Genomic DNA, 24,607 nt, shown 5'->3' on the forward strand with positions numbered 1-24,607 from the left:
ACATGTGAGAACTAAGGGCCTATGTTATCCTTTCTAAATAATTTGTAACTGTGTGCACAGTATTTATTTAATGAATATTTAATTTATTTAAAGACCAAAGTATTTATTTAATGGGTTGTTGTAGGTTTTTTCGGGCTATATGACCATGGTCTAGAGGCATTCTCTCCTGACGTTTCGCCTGCATCAATGGCAAGCATCCTCAGAGGTAGTGAGGTCTGTTGGAACAGACCTCACTACCTCTGAGGGTGCTTGCCATAGATGCAGGCGAAACGTCAAGAGAGAATGCCTCTAGACCATGGCCATATAGCCCGAAAAAAACCTACAACAACCCAGTGATTCCGGCCATGAAAGCCTTCGACAATATATTTATTTAATGAATATTTAATTTATTTAAAGACCAAAAGCTGAAGTTCCTGGGTTACAAACAAGATAGGTTCTTTAGGTTTGTTCTTAAGTTGTATTTGTATTTAAGTTGGAACATGTAATTTATAAAGTTTGGGAAAGCATATGGAAAGATTAACACACATGTAACTTTTTTTGTTGTCTGTGCCCGTGTTCCAAAGATTTCACCTCAGTTTCTGTCCATATGACAGTAGGATTTTGAAAATTTGAGCTTGTTGTGGAAACAGATATTAGTGCTAAGGCTTCAGTTGACACACCTTTTCCCATGATAACTCTTACAGGAGTGGATTTCACTTCCTAGGGGTCGATTTCCTCTCACTTCACCCTGTTTGTAACTAGGACTTCTATGTAAGTCAGATATTTCTAAATATGGAACTCCCTGTATATGAGAAATCTAGTAGATAAACTTTCTGTGCTATCACTATAAAATAGTTTAAATCTCCTGAATGCTTTGTGATTTTGAGGAAAGTATGCTACTTTTAAAATTTCCTTCTTTCTTATTATGGTATTTTAAAAATAAGATTTGGGAGGAAATTTTATATTTTTCAGTTAGGCCTAGCCTTGCTGTTAAGCAAAATTATGCAGATGCTTTTTAGGCAACTGATTTTGGGTGTCCTTATATCTTGTTACCAGAGAGGGACTGAGTTGTGGTGTTGTTTGCCTCAGATGATAAACTTGGCCATTTAGGAATACTATATACTTCAAAGTTCCTTTTTAAAAATAAAAAGCCACCTTAACTAAGAAATTAGCTTGGAATTGACAGAGACCTTTGAAAAGCCTTCTGAATATTTTTACTAAATATACTGTACATATTTGAGCATTTTGTTTAAATATGCACTAATACAGAATTTCCATTGGGCAAGAATAAAATGGTTTCTGCAAATTCCTAATATTTTTGTATATTTCAAGACTTTAGCAAAAACAAACAAACAAAAAAGAAGAACCCCATCCTTTCTTTGCACAAAATACAAATACTATTGCACAAATGTTTTTTAAGAGTGGTGGAAAGTCCCAAAGGCGAATACGTTGTTCTTATTGTAAATTGAGCCATGATTCCTTTAGCTTTAGCAGTGGCCTTGGAATTGTGTTCATCTGGATAAATATCTTCAAAAACAGTTTTAATGAAGGATAGTGCTTCTCCTCTGAATGCCTGGAGGACATAATGGGCTGGCTGAAGAAAAGCATCAAAACTGAATCCAGATAAGACAGAGGTGTTTGGCATTAAGGGTCCTTACCTGCGGTGTATCAACCAGTTCTGAAAGACTGTGTTCACAGTTTGGGATTGCTCCTGGATCCATGTATCCAAATGTCAGCCCAAATAGATGTGACAGTCAAGAGTGCTAATTACCAGCTTCAGCTGATACGCCAGCTGTACCCCTTCTTAGAATCAGAAAACCTAAAGATGCATATGCAGAGGTCCATCTCAAGGTTTGACTTCTGCAATATGCTGTACATTGGGCTACCTCTGTACCAAGCTCAGAAACTCCAATTCAAAAAATGGCAGCTGGACTAGTAACGAGAACATCTAGGAGTGATCATATTATACCTATACTCCACTGGCCGTGAATTAGTACAAAATGTTGGCTCTGGCCTTTGAAGTCTATATATTTTGCAAGTGAATGTCTGGATCCCGGTTATCTGCAAGATTGCCTTCCTCTGTATAGGCTGCCTCAGCCAGAACCAGACTGGTCGCCATCATCCGGAAGACCTTTCTATCAGCCACCCCTAGGACCCTTCCACACAGCCATATAACCCAGAATATCATGACAGAAATCCCACAATATCTGCTTTGAACAGAGTTATCCAAGTCCACATTGCCATATATTTTCAGTTCAAAGCAGATAATATGGGATTTTATTCAGCTGTCTGTAATGGGCCCTAGACTGTAATTCAGTTTCATGACCCGTTTTAAGGATTTTAGCTTAGTATTTTCCTGCTTTTTAAGTAGGCATGCATTCTGGTAGCTTATTTTATCAGATTGTTTTTTGTTAATACCTAATGTATTCAATTGTTCTTTAAAATGGATTGTTTATCCTGCTACATTTCATAATTCAGTAATTAATTGTCAAGCGTTTTCAAATTACTTTTTTGGATTTGAGAGTATTAAAAGCTATAATTTGCAGACAGGTGTTTTAATTTAAATTTAAGTTGGGGGGCTTTCTCTTATCTCTATAGTACTGCAATGCTAGTCAAACTTTTTTCCAGACTTTGCAGTAAAAAAGACTTATTTTAAATATTTATTATCTATCTAGCCCCCATCAAAAACAGAGGACCAGGCTGGGTGATGTCTTGGTGGTGGGAATACATTCAGGATGCTATTTTGGAAGAACAAAAGCTACCACGATTTGCAGGTCTCAAAATTAAATTATTTCAGCCCACAAATGCACCAAAACCTGAAAAGTCACTGTTACTGCTGATTTCCCACGCAGGCTTCAAAAAGTCCTTTCCCCAGTCTATACTCAGAAAAGAGGGATGATTATATATGTATACAGTACAGTAGAGACTCACTTACCACTCATTCAACGTTCTGTATTATCCTCTTGCCCAGTAACACAGTTATTTCAATACATTGCAATGTTTTGGTGCTAAATTTGTAAATACAGTAATTACATGTTACTGTGTATTGAACTGCTATTTCAGTCAGTTTATTGTAAAACATGATGTTTAGGTGCATTATTTGTAAAATCATAAAATTATTTGACATTTAATGGGCTTTCCCTTAATCCCTCTGTATTATCCAACATTTTCGCTTATCTAACGTTCTGCCGGCCCATTTATGTTGGATAAGAAAGACTATACTACATAAAGTTAAAGTACAGTGTTTTATTGACCCATGGTTTCGGGGTTTATTTTTTTTTACTAAATTTTTGAGACCTATACACAAATATATACACTGATACTGTTTTGGAATCAATGAAGGACATAATTGTTACTGTGCCTGTGTCTATTGTAATTTTTACATTGCTATGTATCCATATGTTTTATGTAATTATGATATTGTTTATTGTTCACGTTTTCAGTTGTGTCTTGGTTTTTCTTTATTGTAATTGTTGTTTTGGGCTTGGCCTCATGTAAGCCACTTCAAGTCCCCATCGGGGAGATGGTGGTGGGGTATAAATAAATAAATATTATTATTATTATTATTATTATTATTATTATTATTATTATAGAATCCTTTGCAAGACTATATTTCTGTGATCTTCATGAACATGGTTTATTTTTTGTTAACAAATAGTATTTATTGTGAAGATAAGAAGCTGTCAAGTTATATTGTTTGCCTCTTTTTATCCCCAACACTTTTTTCTTTTCACTCCCTCTTGTGAAGATCAGAGTCAAAAATCCATTTTGACTTTATGAAAGGGCTGTTGTTGGTGGCTGAGTTACTGTATAGTTATTTAGTTGAAGAGCCAGGTTAACAAAAAAGTGTTGGAAATATACGTGCCTAACCTTAAAAATTATTTCTTTTATTATTCATGGTTTGAGCACAATTACAAAATGGAAAAGAATCCAAAGATTTCTTAAACAAGGAACATCTGACTTAGTTATGTTGCAGGAAACTCATCACAAGAGAGTTGAGTAGCTAATTTGAAATATCCATCTACATTTTAATTGTCAAAATTTCAATTCAAAATATTGAACGAAAAAGAAAATACTCATTTACAGTTGGGTTTTGCATCTAAATCCAAGTGGATGGGTACTAATAGCAACAGTCTCCAATTAGCTGTTTTAGGTTTTTAAAAGGAAGAACAGAGGGACAGAGTGTTTTCTTTGAATTGTAATTTCCTCGTGTGATAGGAGCTCAGAATCCTGGCAAGTGTGAAGTTTTCCCTTGGGTTCATTTTGTCTATGTGAAATTAGCTACACAATGAAATTGGCTAATCTCTTCTTACAATATTATTGCAGTATAAAAAGCTTAGTTGTTTTCTTTAACCATTTCTAAGAGATAAAGCACTATATTTATGCTTTTTTTAGTTCATTGAACAGTACAATAGAAAACATTTTTTAAAACAGTTGCATTAATTCAGTGGCTACTTCCTTATATTCGGAGATCTCTGACTTCTTTATGAGCTTACCTAAGGCAACAAATACTTCCTGTTAGTTTTTCAGTGTAGCTGAGTTGATGATGCCAAATTGTGACTGAGAGGCAAAGGGTACGTTTGCTTAGCACTTGTTTGCGTGATTGGCTGAGTTCATGTAGCACATCAGGCCATACAATTCACATCAAATGTCAGGGTTTTTTCCAGTAACATTCAGCATTAGTTACACAGAGGATTCAGCAGTATCTATATAGACTCAGTCTAGTCATGTTAGATACGACATGTTGCTCAATATTTTTTGATCACTGTAAACTTTTTCTAGAAGGAAATATAAACGGCAACATTGCTGGTGTGGAGAAAATGTTTTTGGACTAAAAATTGCCTTTTCAATCAATGTGCATGTGCCTGCTTTCCTGAAATGGCTGTACTAAAACAAGAAAGATAAAAAAGACCTCTTTGTGTTGAATTCTTGTAAAATAAGGCTGAACATTTTCCGTTCAAAGCTAGCTTCAAACTTCAGTGGCCAGACAACAAACTCCCACAAAAGTACATTAGTTCTCTGTGGTTTGTGTACTCACCATCCGGGTCTCAAACTGGTTCTAGGATTTCCTTTATAATAATCTGCACGATGAAACCACTTTCTTCAGTACCAGTTATAAATTGCATTAAATGGTCAGTGTAGATGGAACCTTAATCAAAGGACGAAAAGAAGTCTGTGTGGAACGGGCTAGGTTGTGTTCCATTTGCCACTTCCACACAGCTTTGAACAGGAATATATGGCAGTGTGGATCCAGATAACCCAGTTCAAAGCAGATTTTCTGCCTTGATATTCTGGGTTATATGAGTGTGTATAAGCACCCGCAGTTACTATATAGTAGGCTATTTTTGTGACAGGATGAATCTCAAACTGGAGCCTCTAGCAATCTCAAGTTGAGGGCTACCATTTAGAATGGTTGATTAAAGATAGTTCACAAAAATGAGATTGTAACTCTGGGTCTGTAGTACTCATTCTGAATGGCACTCTTGTTTTGTTATAGTTTTTGAGATGCCTTAAGAGGCATTTGTCCTAAAAGATGGGGAAAAATATTTAGCTACTGCAGTATTTTCTAATGCAATCATGGCCTAGCTCTCACAAGCATCCAGGCTGAAAAGTGATATGAAAATATTTGAAGTGTTAGAGGCAATGACTCACCAGCACTCCAGGCAAACTCGGCATGAGCTGAGGAGTCCCCTAAAGGCCTGGGCAGTGAGTTGGGGTCTTTCTACAAAGGCTGTTTATTGTGGGCCTAGCAATAAGGTGACGATAAGTGCCCACTGCACAAAAGGTCTGCTGCAACTTGAAATGGGGTTGCAAGGCTTTTTATCACTTTCACAGAAAATTGAAAGCATGTTCTCATTGGTGTACAAATATCAATCATTCCATTGGTCTGCTGACTAACAGATTTTCATTGGCTCTCTATGACTCTTAACAACCAGGAAGGCAAACTGGCACATTGGCTAACAGTGGCACAATTATGCTTTTATGTCTCTGACCCTGGCTGTTTTAATGAATCAATCTTACTTGCTTTACTGTTTCAAACATAAACTCCAAGCGGCTGGGAAATTAGGGAGTAATAGCTAGAACCAGTTCTATTCTGATGAACTTATCCTTGAACGGTAATTTCCTCTCTGCATCAGCATTTCCCCCCAACTGCCCTCATTTTCTGCAAACAAAGACCTCTGCAGGTCAAGACATATGGGACTTACAGTCATTGGAAGCATCAATGAAAATCCTGTTTAAAACTTCGTCTCCCTCAAAATAAATAATAAAATAGGTAGACTTTATTGCAATCAAGAACCTATTCTCGAATATTGGAAAAGTATAGTATATCAGACAAACATTGGATAATGGCATGCCTTGCAGACAAGTATATTTTGTACTTTTTTCATTTACATTGATACTCTTCTTCTTTTTTCTCTGTAGGTGAAGCTGAGCCAGAACTGGGACCTCCTCCATCTGTAGATGAGGCAGCAAATACACTCATGACTCGCTTGGGCTTCCTCCTGGGAGAGAAAGTCAACGAAGTACAGGCAGGGCATCAGTACAGCATGGAAGTACAGGAGGACAATCAGGTGGGCTTATCTTGTGCAGAATGATAATGATTTCACTGTGTCCTGATGGGCTTCATTGATAAAATGAAATGTTCTAGTGATGCCAATCCCTGGAAGCTTTAAAAAAATAACCAGGAATTAATGTTTGAAAGTTGGAGCAGCAGTCTTGCAAAGGTATTGGAGATGGAAACCTTATGTGTGCCTGTCAATTTGTTGTACAGTTAGATTGTGAGAGAACTATTTTGCTGTAAGTTTTTCAGATGCTTTGCCAGTATCTGTGGCTGGCATCTTCAGAGATTCTGAGATAACTGCTTGCAGGTGCTTGATGGTGAAACTACCTTGCTTTTTTACACTGGAAAAGTGACCTGGTTTTCTAACTCTATCTGGAGATTGCCTAAGCCTCCTTTTTAAAGATCAATATGAGGAGTGTTTCTGGGTTGATTCTTCTTTACTTTATCACACTTTAGTGTGATTACAAAAAAGAACTGATTGATCTCCAGTGGGTTGACAAGAAGATTTGGGACAACTTGTTCTGGTACACCAATTATGCCCCTTTCATGTCCTTTCCCGGTTAAAGTAGATCTGACTGTAATCATATACCATGTGGTTTGGCTTTAACTCCATCAAATACAAAATTCATTCTTCATTTTATATGTTCGGCATTTGCTTTTCTAACACCATATCTTTTAGATTTGTTTCTCAGAACCAATTCAAGGTGTGAATTCTGAGAAACAAATCAGGGGCATGAGTCTAGTTCAGAGTAATAAAATCCTGCATGGCTTGTGACCAGAATATTAGAAGGGTCACCACATGTTGCTTGAACCTTCCCCCTTTACTTACAGTCATATTCAGAAAGATGAAAGAAAGATGCAAACTGCAGGGATACAGATCAGAGCCTTCTTATTTGTGGTGTCCTGGTTATGGAGCTCTGTCCAATGAAATGCCCATTATTTGATGTTAGTTTAGGAGGGTGGTTGTAACATTTTATATTGGTTCTCTGTCCAAGTGTCTGCTTCACTTGCATTGATTCTGATATTTGAGTACACTGAAATTTAAAATAAGGGGTTTTTTAATTGCTGTAAACCCATAGTAACCTGGATGTGAGAGCTGGACCATAAGGAAGGCTAAGAAAGGCTTTTTACACCAAAAAAAGAAGAAGTGCAGATATTTTTATGGAATAAAATTGCTTTCAAAGGTAGTTACATACGTCTGCCTCCAAAACTGACATGGAGCAGTTGACTGGCTATCTGCCTCTGAAGAATTGGAAGCAGCATATTCCACAGCTTATATCAGCAGATAGTCTAACCCCCTGCAATGTGGTCTTCATTGGAACCCCCTGTGAGGAATGCATATTAACATTATCTTCTCTTTGGCTGTCTGATAACTCCTTGTTCAGTAGTTTTGCTGATAAGGTTGATAAACTGAGCAAGAAGTATGGCTGGCTGGCTTTGAAGCTGAGAATATATGTGTATGGATATTTTGGTTTATTTTAATGTGCTCTTAATTGAATACATCAAAGAAAACAAGACATTTCTATTCATATATATTCCCTCTTTTCTACTAAAAGGAAAGATGCCTCCAGAAGACAAATTTATATCTTAGAGCTGAAATTCTCATGAACAGATTTCTGGGCTTTGAAGATTTTTCATATACCATAATTCTTTAATTCTGAGATACTCGCTTCTCATCCTATACATAGCTCTAAAAACAGGGTGCATCTTAAAAACATCATTTTTCATTTTTTTCTCATGCTTTGCACGTTTTTCTGCTCTCAACAGGCCTTCCTAGTCAGCACATTCTCCACTACAATCCCCTCCCAGGTTGCCTCAGAAGCTTCAAGCCAGGCCTTGTCCTTGGCTCAGTTGTGACCGCTTCTTGTTGTTTTTGGTGGTTGCCAAAGACAGCAAGCAGGGTTGGCTGGAAACTCTAGAAAGAAGCCTGGAGCTTCTTACAGTGGAGGCTCCCTCGGCTCTTCTTAGCCCTTGCCATGGCCAGGCCTCACTTAGCTGGGAAAGGAAAAGGGCCCCTAATGAAATTTTCCTTAAAATAGTGAGCATCTTACAATCAACAGCATCTTGAAGAAATGGAATATTTAAATAAACAAAAAAAAAACTTTCTTTAGAAGTTGTTTTTGTGAGCAGTAGTTTTTGTTAAAGGTTATTCATTTAGCTGTACTGTGACATAAATACATTGCTGGGAATTCTTGTTTTAAGTCAATGAATGAAAACAATAACTTGTCCTAAATTTCTTACAATAGCCTGGAATTATATGACGACATTATACTGGGGATTTTAAAAACTATGGTAAGAACAGATAATGTATCACTTGCCATTTGTTTCCTCTAATTTGTCTAGTTTCCATTGCCTGCCACATAGGAATCATTCCACTTGGCTGCTTTCAGTTTCCTTTCTCCCCACTCAGGTGTCCTTATAGGGGGCACACTAAATCAAGTATGAAAATCAATTTTTCATATGGTTGCATTATCTCGGTCAAGATAATATAAAGTGAAGGGAATTCTGGTTTATATTCTACATTATGTAACTAGCATCAATGTTCTGTAGGTGGAATTGTGCTTTTGCTCTCATCTCACTACTCCCAGGATTCACCATTTTGGTGTTATAACCCTGTCTTATGGCCAGGCATGTAGCCGGGGGGGGGGGGGCTCGGGGGGCTTCAGCCCCCCCCGAAATTCTCATGGTGGTTCGCGAAAAGGCCTTACTGGTGCATTATTTAAACTGTTATGTTTATTAATATCATGATTTGATCACCATTCTCAATATATCCCATATGTATGGGGGTATTGGGGTAATGATACAAAAGGTTTGCTAGGCTAGACCCTCTTTCACTCAGACTCAGCCCCCCCCCGAAACTCAGCCCCCCCCCGAAACCCCCCCTGAAAATTTTTTAGCCCCCCCCCCCCCCCGAAATGAAATCCTGGCTACGGGCCTGCTTATGGCCATTCAGAGACTGATGGAGAATGGACAGTGTGAAGAATCAGAGAAGCACCTGGCTGTGTCCCTGCAGCCAAATGCAGAACAATGATATCTGCTAAGATAAGTGCCAGATGCTTCTCCAGTTTCCTCACCTGTCACAAAATGACCATTGACTATTATACTGTAGCAAAATAGTGAATTCAGAGGAGAGTTTAGTTGTTGTAGTGGGAGAAAGAGAATACCAACCTCTGCACTGAGTTCAGGGATTTAGTTGTGGTTCAGCTTTAAATTACTTTATGCAGGATACAATAATCAATTTTGAAGCTAAAAGGGAGCATTTTGTAAAGATTTTGATTTTATTAAAACAATACCACATTGTCTATAATCTTAGGCATGTTTGGCAGGAAACTCCACTGTGCTCAGTGGTAATTTCTTTAAGCAACCCAGTGTCACATTTAAGGTTAACTAATGGCATTGAATCACTTTGTATTTTGTTATATTAAAGCAGAATTCAAAAACACCTAACACCTAAAATAGATAACATTCCTGTGATGATATATCTAATGCGTGTATCTGTACCTTCAATTCCCTTCATGTTTCCTGTCAACTTATTGTGACTCCATGGGTTTTATTAGGTTTTTAAGGGTAAGAAATACTGAGAGGTGGTCCTTCTTCTGAAATGTGGTATACAGCATCTGGTATTCTTTGAAGCTCTCCCATACAAGTATAATCTGAACCCTCCCCCCCCCCCCCCCTGCTTAGTTTCCAAAATCAGACAGGATCTGTTGCATTTAGGGCATTTAGACCTACCAAACAACCTATTATTATACAGTATTCCTATGTTTATTTTTTGCCATTGCAAAATAAGCAATGGGAAGTTGCTTATTGTTTGTAAGAATTGTTTGTTTTGTTGGGATATAAATTTTAATTTGTGTAGCATTGAAACTCATTGTTTTCAATTGAGATTGCAAACATTAAGGAGTGTTCTTCACCTCTTTAGTCTGTTGTCCATACCTGCCCAGTCATATCTATAGGAAAATGAACTATATCATCTGTTGCAGTTGTCATCATAAAATATTGCAAATCAAGCTAGCTGAAAATTGCAGTCCTTGAATGAAATCAAATGCACTCAGCACTGGTTGATAGGATTACAATATTACTGCTTGTTTTCTACTGAGAATAGCTGCAGACTAACTTACATAATACTTTAAGCTGATGAGGTTTTCTTTGTATCCAGCATTGCTAGACTTCAAAGTACATTTAAAAAGCTATTGTAGTGACAACATGTTTTTGTTCCTCTCCCTGTTGTACAATTGAATGCAGTTGTTGCAGTAGAGACTGCTAGTTTCAATGCATGGGATAATGAATTCACTCTGGGTTTTAGTCTGAACTTCAAAGTTATTGTCCATCATGCAGAACCTATTTTGGGAACTGGTTCAGCATCTTGGATGGCTTCTTAATAGTTCTGAATGAAATCAGGGGTTATGTCACTGCCTTACCGATATTGAAACCACTGGATTGCTCTGCACTTTTAGGATTTGTAACAATATTTGAAAATTAGAAGAGATCCTTGTTCAGTATGACAAGGTGATAACTGTTTACCTGAACCTAAGCCTGATACCTGCTCCAGTTTGACATTGTTGGCCAGATAGAAGAAGAGATTATTTCTCAATCTAGCCCTTTGATTGAGTAAGTTAACAGTCTGTAGGAGAAAAATGTCATTCTTCCATGTATGATGGTGATGTGAATCAGCTGGCAGGAGGTTTTTATATTAATAGCATCTGTTACCCCTTTATTTCACTCCTCCCCAAATCTCTCTTTTCACAGTAGCTGTTGCTACTGCAGATTCTTTAGTAGCAAAATTGTCCTGGGATTAATTTTCGAGCATGATGAGTCATAGTGTGGGAAGTTATTTGGAATGCCAGTAATTTTCCTGTTAATCATAATATCTGATATTTGGTTGAGAACTGAGTTATTAATCCACTCTTAATGTGAAAGTTCTGTTATTAAAGCCTCTTTGACATATATTGGGTTTCTGATACTACCATGCACCAATTTTTTTCACAAGGTTTGTAAACCACCTTTTAGTGAAAACCTTCTCAAACTGTGTACAAGAAGAGTGAAAGCCACAAGATAAAGAAAAGCAAGAACAGTAATATAAACAATTATAAAATCAAAATTTACTATTACACAAGTATCTGTCATAATCATAACTGAATTATAGGTAAATAGTTTTGTCTTAAGACATTGCTTGATCCATTGTACTGTTAGATCTCAACTGTAACAGAGTCCCGCGGAGTGGGGTCACTGTGCAGAAGGCCCCGTCCAGCACAATTTCTCATATAGACAAATAGACAATATGGACTCCCTAATCTAACTCAACTGTGGATGGATTAATTTGGGGAAGTGTAATGTTTCAAGTAGTCTAGAGTCAGATCATTTCATTTAAAGGCCAACATTAACAATTGAAATGTAGCTTGAACATATACTGGCAACCAGTGCAACTGGTACAATATAGGTGTCATGTGATATGTTTACCTAGCACCTATAGGTACTCAAGTGACCACATTTTGAACTAGCTGAGATTTTTAAATTGAATTTAAAAGCAACAGCACATAGAGCAGGAATCCCCAAACTAGGGCCCAGGAACTAGATGTGGCCCTCCAAGGTTATTTACCTGAGCCCTCCCCTAAACTTAGGATCACCCTGAGTCTGAAATGACTTGAAGGCACACAATAACGGTCCTAATTAACTTCATCTCATCAGCCAAAAGCAGGCCCAAACCACCCTTTGAAATACTGGTAAGTTTATGTTGGTTAGAATTCTTGATTTTAAATATATATATTTTCACTCATATTTTTTGCGTTACAAATAAGATGTGTGCAGTATGCATGGGAATTCATTCATTTATATTTTTCAAACTATAGTCCGTCCGTCCTCCCGTCCTCCCCCCACTCCGCCCCAAGAGTCGGAGGAATTGTGAACTGGCCCTCTATTTAAAACGTTTGAGGACCTCTGTTATAGAGTATATTTTGGTAAAATGAATGTTATTAGATTATGAAAGGGCAAAGAACAGCCTATGGGCTGTATGTACTCTATTTACTTGAATCGAATATGCCATTGAGCCTAATGCCTTCATTTACAAAACATTAAAAAAATAATTGCGAATGTTCACTGATTTTGCCTTGAACATGAGGATTTGTTCTCTGTAAGAAATTACTAGACCCATGTTTGATGTTTTCATTGAATGGATCACAGGTATTGAGTTGTTTGAACTGGAGCACCTTTCCACTAGTCACTCTGTATTATGTGGCCTTGCCATAATGCAAAATAGCATACTTGTAGTGTCTATCTCTTATTCTGTCGATGGGAAGACCGAGTCTTGCGGCGTGTAGTTTGTTTCTTAGGTTTGTTTCCTTTAGGCATGTTCCATCACATGTGGTGGAGTTGTGGGATGGCAAAAACCTTCTGGAGCGAAATCCATGGAGCAACTTGAAAGATTTTACAGATAAAATTACAACTAAAACCAGAATACTTCTTGCTAGGAATTATAGATTTTAAATTAGAAAAAAACACGGACATTCTCTTTAATTACATGACAACAATGGCTAGAATAGTCTATACTCAATACAGGAGAGCAAATGAAATCCTGACAACAAAGGAATGGTTAATAAAGTTGGTGGAAGTCATGAGTATGGATAATTTAACACAACAGCTAAGCTACTGACAATATAAAAAAATGGACTGGACTTTTAAAACTAAATTTATGGAACAAGAAAGAATGAAAATATTAATATAAATTCATTAGGAAAAAGTGTTAATACTTCCTGGATTACAGAGAAGAAGAGGATTCACAAAATAAGAAATCAAAGGAAAGGATAGCATATTCCAAGATTGGAAATTAACCAACTCCCCTCCCTTACCTGTCTTTCCTTTTTCTTTCTTTTTTTATGTTATTTAGAAAATACCTCATTAAAAATTTATTTTAAAAAAGTTTTTATCCTTTTTTAAGTAACAAAAGTAAATTCTTCTCTTTACTTGTCACCTGTGTCATTCACCCTGATGATATTTACTATTTTGATGTGACCAAAAAAGAAGAAGCAGCAGCAGACCCAGCAGGACTCTATCACCCCCCCCCCTCCCCACATAATTGATTGCTCCTCATTCTCTATGACAGAAATCACAAAGCCAACTACCTATCTCCAAAAGATTGTCTTTGTCTTCTTTACTTCAAGTTTCATCTTGTCAAGAGTACCAGCTCTCTAACTCAGGTTCAATCTCCTGTCCTTTGGTGGAAAGGGCCAATACAGCTCATGCTAAAACAGATAATGGCCATCACATGTCAGTTTTACCTGTACCTCCATTTTGACCATCTCATGAAGGTTTCAGATTCTTCCTCAGAATTGTCACTGGCTATACCTAGTATGTCCCATTCTGCCTTACTTGGCAAAAGTGATGTGTCTTCATTCACAGATGACATACAATCTTTTGGAGATCAAATGTTATGAGTGACCAAGGACTCTGCTACAGTTTAAATCTCATCAGTTCTTCAAGTCATTTAACGGTTATGGACCAATACATCATTGGTAATGTCTAAAAAGTTAGAAGATCTGAACAAAGTAGTATAGATTGATTGTTCAGTATCCCAAGCCAAATACTGTTGTTAAAACTTCCCAGAAGATGACTGCTAATTGTGAGAAGAACAAATTTAGATGCATTGTTGTAAATTTACTCCTCCTCTGCTTTGCTCTTTTAGATGGCTAATTATAGTGCCTTTATGAGGACATATTGGCAGCTGTTGTGGGATAAAGTAAGCTTTTGCTTGGATAAGATAGGCGAGGAAGACCATAGGGTGTTATCCATTTTACAGGCTGAGGCTTATATATTAACGGAGCAGCAAATCACAAATGCCAGATATGCTGGAGTCATGTCTTTCTGTCACCATGCCTGGTCACTTTCTTTCCATCCCATACTAAGGCAACAACTGAAGACTTGTTCTCGACAAAGTAGGGCTTTTTCATGCTAAGACAGACAGAACACACACATGAGTACCACAGTTCCAGCACAATATCACACAGAGCCCATCATTTGATCAAGCAGTGAATAAAAACAAAGAATGTGCAAGTTGGGTCAGCATGTGTCAAAGTGGGGGGCAGATTGCCATGAATCTGTATTTCCTGATAACAATGTTATTTCTGAGGAAGTTGAGGCAGAGGTAGCCCCTACTCCCCAATAGGAGGGCAAGATTGCTGAAAACACATTGCCATCAGTTATGGAGTGATGACGGGATGCGGAGATTATTAAATAGGAGACACCGACTTACCATAATTCTTGTTTTGTTGCTTTCAGCCCTCTTTCTTGGCACCTTAGCAGTACTTTATGGTGCTGATGTTCATTTTTTCCTTGGACTTACTATGATTTATGAGTCTGTTTTACTCCCTACTGGCTTTGGATATCTGAACTTGTTGAACACCTTCTGGAGCAACTGACAACTGCTTTATTACTTCTCCCTTCATATTGATGCATATCCATTGACCTGGATTGAATTAACTCTTTGATAGTTCTTATACTCCAACTACCTTGTTCCTGGGTCACTTGTTGACTGTAACATAGGGCACCACAAAGGCTTCTCCAGAAGACTGAGGCAGATGGTCCAAGAAGACAAGATGTCTTCACCTCAGTACACTACAGTGATTCCCTGACACAAAAGAATTCCAGTCCTTCTAACACAGTGGTTCTCAACCTGTGGAGCCCTCTATGTTTTGGCCTTCAGCTCCCAGAAATCCTAATAGCTGGTAAACTGGCTCAGATTTCTGGGAGTTGTAGGCCAAAATACCTGGGGACCCACAGGTAGAGAACCACTGTTCTAACATCCTTTGAGAGAAGACTATTAAGGTAGTTTTGGGCAATGCCAAAGTAGTCTTCTACCTGAACAAACAAAGGGGCACAAGATCGGATGTCTCTCTGCCTCACAGTTCAGTTCTGGGATTGGTGTTATCCTTGCAGCATCCTTCCTTTGACATTTGACCTACCAGAAGACAAGAATATACTAGCAGCACATGTAAGAAACAAGCCCTGCTCTGTCTCATGGCCATTGAGACTGAGCACTGTAACTGAACTTTACAAGCTCAGTCTGGATCCACATCTCAGAACAATACCATCACAGACGATTCTGAATGTCAAAAAAAAATCTAGGAGAACCAACACAGTTCCAAAGTTATCAAGTCTATTGGAATCAACATTGGAAATGAAACCATATACTTCATTTCTGGTAATAGGTTCATGTTGCCTTTGGCATTGTGGAAAAGCATGATGACATCAGCTGTAGCTTTGCTATCCACTTGGAATAGTATGTTACTCTGTTGACTCCTACAATTCTGCCAAGTGTATAGTTTACTCCAGCTTTTTAAAGCAACTCTTGTTTGTCATGAATGAGTCTAAAACACACACAGATAGAAGCAGTTAACAACAACAAATCAGCATGGAGCAAAGTCAAATGAAATCAGTTGTTGAAATCATGCCTTGGTTACATCCAAACTGGACTATTGCAATGCGCTCTACATGGGACTGCCCTTGAAGACGGCTCGGAAATTTCAACTGGTACAACGAACAGCAGCCAGGCTCCTTACTGAAGCAAACTATAGGGAGCATACAACACTCCTATTAAAACAGCTTCATTGGCTGCTGATAAGTTAGGTTAAACACAAATAATCCACTTATAAGGATAAGATAATGAATAAGTCCAACAGATAGGTAAATTGTGAAACTTAGACTGTTCAATTCACAGTAATCACAAATTAAGCAATATGCAATAAGTTCTGTACAAAGCAATATGAAATAAGTTCTGTACAGTCTTTTAGTGATGTCGTTGTATGTTCATAAATCAGCCTCCCACGACCGGTTTCGGCCTTAGCTTCAGGCCTTCTTCGGGTGGTAGAGTTCAGTCTTTTACATATGTTCTCATAAGAGATACTTAAGTTTTTTGTAATGGGATAAAGTTCAGTCTTTTACATATGTTCTCATAAGAGATACTTAAGTTTTTTGCAATGGGATAAGATACTCTGCTTCTGAGTTTGATTCTAATTGCGAGATCTTCCAGGGAGGGCCTCCTCTCGGTTTCACCTCCATCACAAACACGGGTGGTGGGAACGAGAGAGAGGACCTTCTCGGTGGTGGCCCCCTGCCTCTGGAACGCCCTTCCAAGGGAAATAAGACAGGCTCCATCTCTCCCCTCCTTTCGTAAGAATTTGAAAACCTGGTGGTTTCAACAAGCCTTTGAAAATGACCAGTTCTAATTCAGTCTTACACAATGTTGAATGCTGTCTTATTCTTCCTGACAATTACCCAGATCACTTCCTCTAATTGGCCCCGGAATAAACAGCCACTGACCTGTATCTAATATTGTTGCCTGCCATAGCATTGCACTTAATTCCCGGGTGCCCTAGAATTTTTGGGCTTGCACAAATCTTGGCCTGGGCTTGTATATTTTTTAATTGCTTTGAACAGGCAGGATTACTTTTAATATATGTGTGTTATGGTGACAATTTTATGCTTATATTGTTTTGTTAATCTTATGGTTATGTTGTTTTACTTTGTATGTTTTGTGATGTTACCTGAGAACTACTCTGAGTCCCCTTGGGGATATAGAGCGGTATATAAATAAAGTTTTATTATTATTATTTATATAGTTATTGTGGTGATTATCTTTCCAATGATAAAGTAGTTTTTGTTTTTGTAATGGTTTGGTGCCTGATTTGGGCCACCACACCAAAACAGATTGAAAGGTAATCAAGATAGACTACAAAAAAAGAAGATATATTGATGATTAATGGGTGGAACAGGTGATGTATAACAAAGAAAGTTCACATGTCCTTTTAGCTACTGAATCACTCATGTGGGTTTCTGAGATACACATATTTTTTCTAGTCTAGCATATTATCCTTGGCCTCTGATGAGAGGTGGTGAGGTATTGTGCCCATTGAGTCTTTCTGGCCTCAGTTGACATACTTCCAGAGCTTCTGCTCTCACACAAAAAACTTTGAAGGACAGCCTGTGATAAATCTTGCCTATCTTTTACTGGAACCTACCACATCTATATCTACAGAATAAAGCATGGAGATATAAAATGCTCCCTAGTTAGTGATACCAGCTTTTAAAGTTAGAATTGCAAACTCAAGTAAAATTACTTCCTGATTAGTAATATCAGCTTTTAAATGTAGTGTTTGAAGAACTGTGACAGTTGCGCTCCCAATTAGTGATAACAGCTTTTGCAGTCAGTGTGAGCAATTGAAGCTAATTGTACTCCCACTTAGTGAACTGAGAGATCAAGTTACAAAGCCAGAAAAAGAGGTGTTTATGATGTCAGCAGCTACTAGTTACATGCAAGGATGGTCCCAATAAAATATTGCCTGAAGAAGATGATCTTATTCAACTGGCCTAAAACTAACTTTTCTTTCTGCTAGAAAGTGTATAGCTACTAGTGTTACACCAAAGGTTGTTCTTTTAGGAGACTTGTGTACAGACATCTACCAGTATTTTGCCTGTACATCTTGCCTCATTGTTCTGCTTCCAGCTGTCTTTACATACCAACACCTCTCTCTCTCACACACACATTTACTTAGTCTCTTTACTTTAGCTTGAGAAAGAGTTGTTTCCAATTATGCTAAATTTTGTTAAGGGCAATGGTTGGTGTACTGATGTGTTCAACATATTTTAATCTATTTACACAACTTTTAAACATTGTGTCTTAGTGTTTAGTCTATTTACATAACTTTTAAACATTGTTTTAATCTCTTAGTGTTGATTTTATCTGTCTGTCGCCTTGCGATCCTTTGATATAGAATGGAATATAAATATTTTCTTAAATAAATAATTCTAGTTCTTGGTTTGTTGAAATAAATGGCAGCCCCCCACATCAAGTAGCTTGGGAAATATTGTTGCACAAAGCATGGTAGAACTAGTAACAAAAGCACATTTTATGGGAGCACTGCCACACCTTGTTGGGAAAGTAGCTTACGTCAGTGAAGCTTTAATGATCTAAGTAATTTAATTTAAATGTGGAAAATAAAAATGACTGCATTTTGGAAGTATTTGATCATTATAGAAGACTTTACTCTTCATAGAAGATTATACTTCCTCATTTCCCCTGGTGAGAACATAGTCTAATCTGGCAAAATTTGCAAAATCCTTTAAAAGAAGCACATTATTTCACTTAAAGGTTTGTGAGGTTTTATTATTTTGCTGGTGCATACCGTTATTTCCATTTTATGCATACTGAAAACATTTTCAGTTTCTTTGATCATTAAGGTTATGTCAAAAATGAAATGATATTGCATGTTCCCGGTTATGAAGGTTCAAAATTAATTTTTAATGAACCATTTTAGTAAGGACAAATAATTCTACACGTTGGGCATTTCCAAATTGGTGCTCCTTTAATGAAACTTTCTATCACAAAGAAATAGCCATAACTGAAGTTGACAGTTCTATAAAAGACATTGCATTGGCATGTATCTGGATTTAGCAGTGTTTTTATAAGACTAACAGTGTTGCATGCTCACTATTTTTTTTAATGATTAGATAAGTTATGACTGTAATATGAGAGTAAAAATCTGCCTCACAGGTCTGATTTAATAATTACTTAGATCATATATTGTTTCCCAAGCACAGTTTTACTATATTAATTCTGTGTGTCATAGAATTACTGTGAAACCAGATTTTGCACTCAATTTCAGAGGGGTCATGTAATTTAATGTAGTTGCTTTTAAAGGAACACATTAGAAAGATATATTCCATAAAACATGAGTGGTTGGCATACCTTTTCTGCAAGGGCCATATTTCCCTTAGACAGTGGTTAGTCCCCATTTTCCTTCCTACTTTCTGCCATTCCCCCTTTTTTCTTTCAATCTACCAGGGGAATGGCTAGCAAAAAGACAGATTCCTGTTGTCAGAAGTCTAAACAGATTGCTCACAAAGGGTGTTTCAGAATTAGAAAAGGACACACACAGCACTAGGTTTATTGGCCATCCATCTCTGCTATATCACAAGGTGTTTAAAAATTCATTCATATATCAAAAATTATTTAAATTGCTAGTCAAAATAATTATTTCAACTTCTGTGAAACATAAGTAATGAACAAAATGAACATAGCATGTTTGCTAATAGCTCACATATAAATCTAGAAATTTTATTCAAAAAACAAATCCAAAAAACCCTGAGTTGAACTATTCAGAGGTCCATGTGAATGCTGGACCCTAACTCTTATCACAAATTGAACCATTCCCTTTTCTGCATATAGTTGTGAAAGGAAGAGCTTAAGTCTATCCTGGGAAAACTTAAGAGAAGCACTCTCTCCGTCATGGCCCTTCTGGCCTTTCTGAATTCCTGGGCTGGGGAAATGGTGGTGATGATAGAGGCCAGTGGTGGCTGGCATCGAGGTAGCATTGATGCTTTCTGCTCCTTGCAGAATGACCATTGACTTAATTACAGGTCATATCAAAATCCAAAATTTTGGACCCAAATCCTGCTCTCAATTTACACATGAGGTCCATCTATATACGGGTATATATAGTAGATTCCAAAACCCCATATTGCTTCTTGATCTTTCAGATCCAGCCTTTGGGGCACACTAAAGTATGAGAAATACTAGAGCCAGTTACTACTTTTGAGAACTTTTGGTAAAGGGTAGGATAGATTTTTTTTAAAATTGAATAAATACTTTGCACATTTAATTTTTGCTTTTTATTTAATGGGTTAGAGAGTGTGGCATATGACTGCAACATATCATGGAACAAGATTAATTCAAACAAGATGAAGAGAACTAAACATTGGTGTAGTCAAGCATTCTTGGTGTATTTTTAGAGGGGGTACCTGTCACAGTTGAGATATATCAGAAAAAAGAAAAGGATGCAGTGCAACTCCAGTATCTGCTAGAGTTCCGTTCCAGGACACCCTGTGGATACTAAATGTTATGGATGCTGAAGTCTCATTATATACAGTGGCATCCGTAATATAAGATGAGGAACAGCACAAATGAGTGCTGGAGACAGCCTGAGGACCCTTCCAGACAGACCCTATATCCCAGGATCCGATGCTTGGTTTTCTGTTTATCCCAGATTATTTGGCAGTGTGGACTCATATCATCCAGTTGAAAGCAGAAAACCTGGTATCAGATCCTTGGATATAGGGCCTGTCTGAAAGGGCCCTGAGGATCTCTGAAATGGAAGGAAGCTACAGCAGAATATGCCTACCTAGCAACATAATAAAGTACTTGGTTTGCTTTTTTAATCTTTCTTTTAAAAAATCGATCCATAGTTGGTTGAAGTTGTGGATCTGGAGAGCATATAGGTAAGCATTCCTAAGCCTGCTCTTTGCAACAGATTGAATACACTTAAAATGTTTAATTACACCAGTAGAATATATAGGAAGAGCAAACTTGCATACTCAATGTTCTGAAAAGCATGAGGGATTTGCCAAAGCTACTTATACACTAAATGTTGCTCTGTGCACACTTAGTGTCAGAATTGAAGAATTGAGACAATCAACACAAGAAAATATTTTTGTTAATCATATAAATTACATTCTGCATCTTAAAATAAGACATGCATGCGGCCTGTAATTTGAAAAAAAAGTGGGGGAGCATATTTCCTATTCTTTTTCTGTCTTGAAGCAGCCTGTAGAAGAAAAGGATTGGGGCTGAGATTAGGGGCAAATGTAACTACCTGGGAACTGTTGTAAACAAGAATATTATGTGAGATTGTACAATGTTGTTGTTGTTGTTCATTCGTTCAGTCGTCTCCGACTCTTCGTGACCTCATGGACCAGCCTACGCCAGAGCTCCCTGTCGGCCGTTACCACCCCCAGCTCCTTCAAGGTCAGTCCAGTCACTTCAAGGATGCCATCCATCCATCTTGCCCTTGGTCGGCCCCTCTTCCTTTTGCCTTCCACTTTCCCCAGCATGATTGTCTTCTCTAGGCTTTCCTGTCTCCTCATGATGTGGCCAAAGTACTTCAACTTTGTCTCTAGTATCTTTCCCTCCAGTGAGCAGTCAGGCTTTATTTCCTGGAGGATGGACTGGTTGGATCTTCTCGCAGTCCAAGGCACTCTCAGCACTTTCCTCCAACACCACAGCTCAAAAGCATCGATCTTCCTTCGCTCAGTCTTCCCTAAGGTCCAGCTCTCACATCCGTAGGTTACTACAGGGAATACCATGGCTTTGACTAGGCGGATCTTTGTTGCCAGTCTGATGTCTCTACTCTTCACTATTTTATCGAGACTGGACATTGCTCTCCTCCCAAGAAGTAAGCGTCTTCTGATTTCCTGGCTACAGTCTGCATCTGCAGTAATCTTCGCGCCTAGAAATACAAAGTCTGTCACGGCCTCCACGGTTTCTCCCTCTATTTTCCAGTTGTCAATCATTCTTGTTGCCATAATCTTGGTTTTTTTGACGTTTAGCTGCAACCCGGCTTTTGCGCTTTCTTCTTTCACCTTGATTAGAAGGCTCCTCAGCTTCTCCTCGCTTTCGGCCATCAGAGTGGTGTCATCTGCATATCTGAGGTTGTTAATGTTTCTTCCAGCAATTTTCACCCCAGCTTTGCATTCATCCAGCCCCGCACATCGCATGATGTGTTCTGCATACAAGTTAAAAAGGTTGGGTGAGAGGATGCAGCCTTGCCGTACGCCTTTCCCAATCTTGAACCAGTCTGTTGTTCCGTGGTCAGTTCTGACTGTTGCTACTTGGTCCTTGTACAGATTCCTCAGGAGAGAGACAAGGTGGCTTGGGATGCCCATCTCACCAAGAACTTGCCACAATTTATTATGATCCACACAGTCAAAGGCTTTAGAATAGTCAATGAAGCAGAAGTAGATGTTTTTCTGAAACTCCCTGCCTTTCTCCATTATCCAGCGGATATTGGCAATCTGGTCTCTTGTTCCTCTGCCTTTTCTAAACCCAGCTTGAACATCTGGCAACTCTCGCTCCATGTATTGCTGGAGTCTTCCTTGCAGGATCTTGAGCATTACCTTACTGGCATGAGAAATAAGGGCCACTGTACGGAAGTTGGAGCAGTCTTTCGCATTTCCCTTTTTTGGTATGGGGATATAAGTTGATTTTTTCCAGTCTGATGGCCATTCTTGTGTTTTCCATATTTGCTGGCAAATGGCATGCATCACCTTGACAGCATCATCTTTTAAGATTTTAAACAGTTCAGCTGGGATCCCGTCGTCTCCTGCTGCCTTGTTGTTAGCAATGCTTCTTAAGGCCCATTCAACCTCACTCCTCAGGATGTCTGGTTCTAATTCATTCACCACACCGTCAAAGCTATCCTCCCCTTTGATAGCTTTGATTGTACAATAGAAGCGGGCAAAGTGCAACAATTGGAAGGTCCCATTAGATTAGTCTTATGAGCCCTCAAGATCAATCTTTTTCTTAAAAGTGGCGCATCATGCCCACCTTCAGATGTTGTAGGTCAACAATAAGTTTGTTAAGTTATAAAATAAAAATGATCCTGAACAATCGTGATATAGTAGACTTTCAGTTAACTGACACGCAGTGGGATTGGTAGATGCTGAATAAATGTAGTTTCCGGTTGCTTGATTGTTACTATTAAAATAGACCTAACTAATACTATACGCCATATTATACCATGCTCTATACTAACTTGATATTAATATTGAAATACAGTAATTAAAAAAATAAAGACAAAAAGGACAAATCTAACTTAATATAATATTTCTGCTAAAAATGATTTTAATTCAATTTTTATTTAAGTATTATTTCCTTGATTTTTTCCCTGGTTGCTAAGGAGATCAAGTTGCTTTACTTCTAGTTAACTGAAAGTTTACTGTAATATGTAATGGTCCAATTTACTGTTATTACACACACATTTAGAAGTGCTTTTTGGAAAGAATTGTAGAAGCATGCTGAGTGTCTTATATTCAGCCCCTGTTCTCTCTGACAGAGCTTAAGAAATGCCCATGTCTGAAACCCCGGCAAGTTGGTGGCAGTCCATATAGACAATACCAGATGAGATTGGTTTATGATCTGATTTAGTTTAAGATAACTGTCTGTTCATTATTGTAGAGAATTTCCTGGGATACTACCGGGTTAACTCCAGATGAGTCAGTAGTAGACATTAATATTAGTCATAAGCTTTTCTTGCTATCACAAATCCCCTTCAGCTCGCCAAATGCTGAAATGCAGTCTTTGCCAGGTTGGATTATGTGCTACAATTCTAACTGGCTGAGATAGCCACAGATTTGGTGAGCTAACACTAAAGGTGCATCTACACTGTAGAACTGATGCAGTTTGACACCCCTTTAACTGTTATGATTCAGTGCTGTAGAATTCTGGGACGTATGGTTTAGCTACAAATCTTTCCAAAAAGCACTTCTAATTGTGTGTGTAATAACAGTAAATTGGACCATTACATATTACAGTAAACACTCAGTTAACTAGAAGTACTTAGTGCTTTTTGGGAGAAAGCTGAAGATCTTGCAAAATAACAAATCCCATGATTTGTCATATCAGTTAAAGTGCTGTCAAACCGCATTATTTCTACAGTATAGATGCACTTTGTACCACCTGAATTTGCTGAATCCAAATCCTTCCAACTTCAGAATCTTTAGAATTATTTAGAACTAGTTTAAAACTATCATAGGTCTTAACTTGGAAATCATTTGTTGAATTAATTATTTGAACTGGGTTGCTGTGAGTTTTTTGGGTTGCATGGCCATGTTCCAGAAGGATTCTCTCCAACGTTTCATCTGAATCTATGGCAGGCATCCTCAATGGAGCCCCTGGTGGCGCAGTGGGTTAAACCCCTGTGCCGGCAGGACTGAGGACCGGCAGGTTTGAATCTGGGGAGAGGCGGATGAGCTCCCTCTATCAGCTCCAGCTCCTCATGCGGGGACATGAGAGAAGCCTCCCACAAGGATGATAAAACATCAAATCATCCGGGCGTCCCCTGGGCAACGTCCTTGCAGACGGCCAATTCTCTCACAACAGAAGCGACTTGCAGTTTCTCAAGTTGCTCCTGACACTACCAAAAAATAATAATAATAAATCCTCAGTGGTTATGAGGTTTGTTGGAAATGAGGCAGTGGGGTTTACATATCTATGGAATGTCCAGAGTGGGGGAAAAACCTCTT

The 24,607-nt window shown here is 38.1% G+C and overlaps 1 protein-coding gene across 9 annotated transcripts in view; it reads left to right on the top strand.

Annotated features, from left to right (window-relative positions):
* The window catches only part of TANC2 (tetratricopeptide repeat, ankyrin repeat and coiled-coil containing 2), a 225,068-nt gene that overhangs the window by 139,139 nt on the left and 61,322 nt on the right, over positions 1–24,607 (top strand). For all 9 annotated transcript variants that reach the window (XM_060781304.2, XM_060781307.2, XM_060781308.2 and 6 more), the window contains one exon: positions 6,403–6,551. In XM_060781304.2, the coding sequence (XP_060637287.2) occupies positions 6,403–6,551 (149 nt within the window). The remainder of the gene's footprint in view (positions 1–6,402; positions 6,552–24,607) is intronic.

Source organism: Anolis sagrei, chromosome 6, assembly GCF_037176765.1.
Source record: "Anolis sagrei isolate rAnoSag1 chromosome 6, rAnoSag1.mat, whole genome shotgun sequence".
In the NCBI taxonomy this organism is placed as follows: Eukaryota; Metazoa; Chordata; class Lepidosauria; order Squamata; family Dactyloidae; genus Anolis; species Anolis sagrei.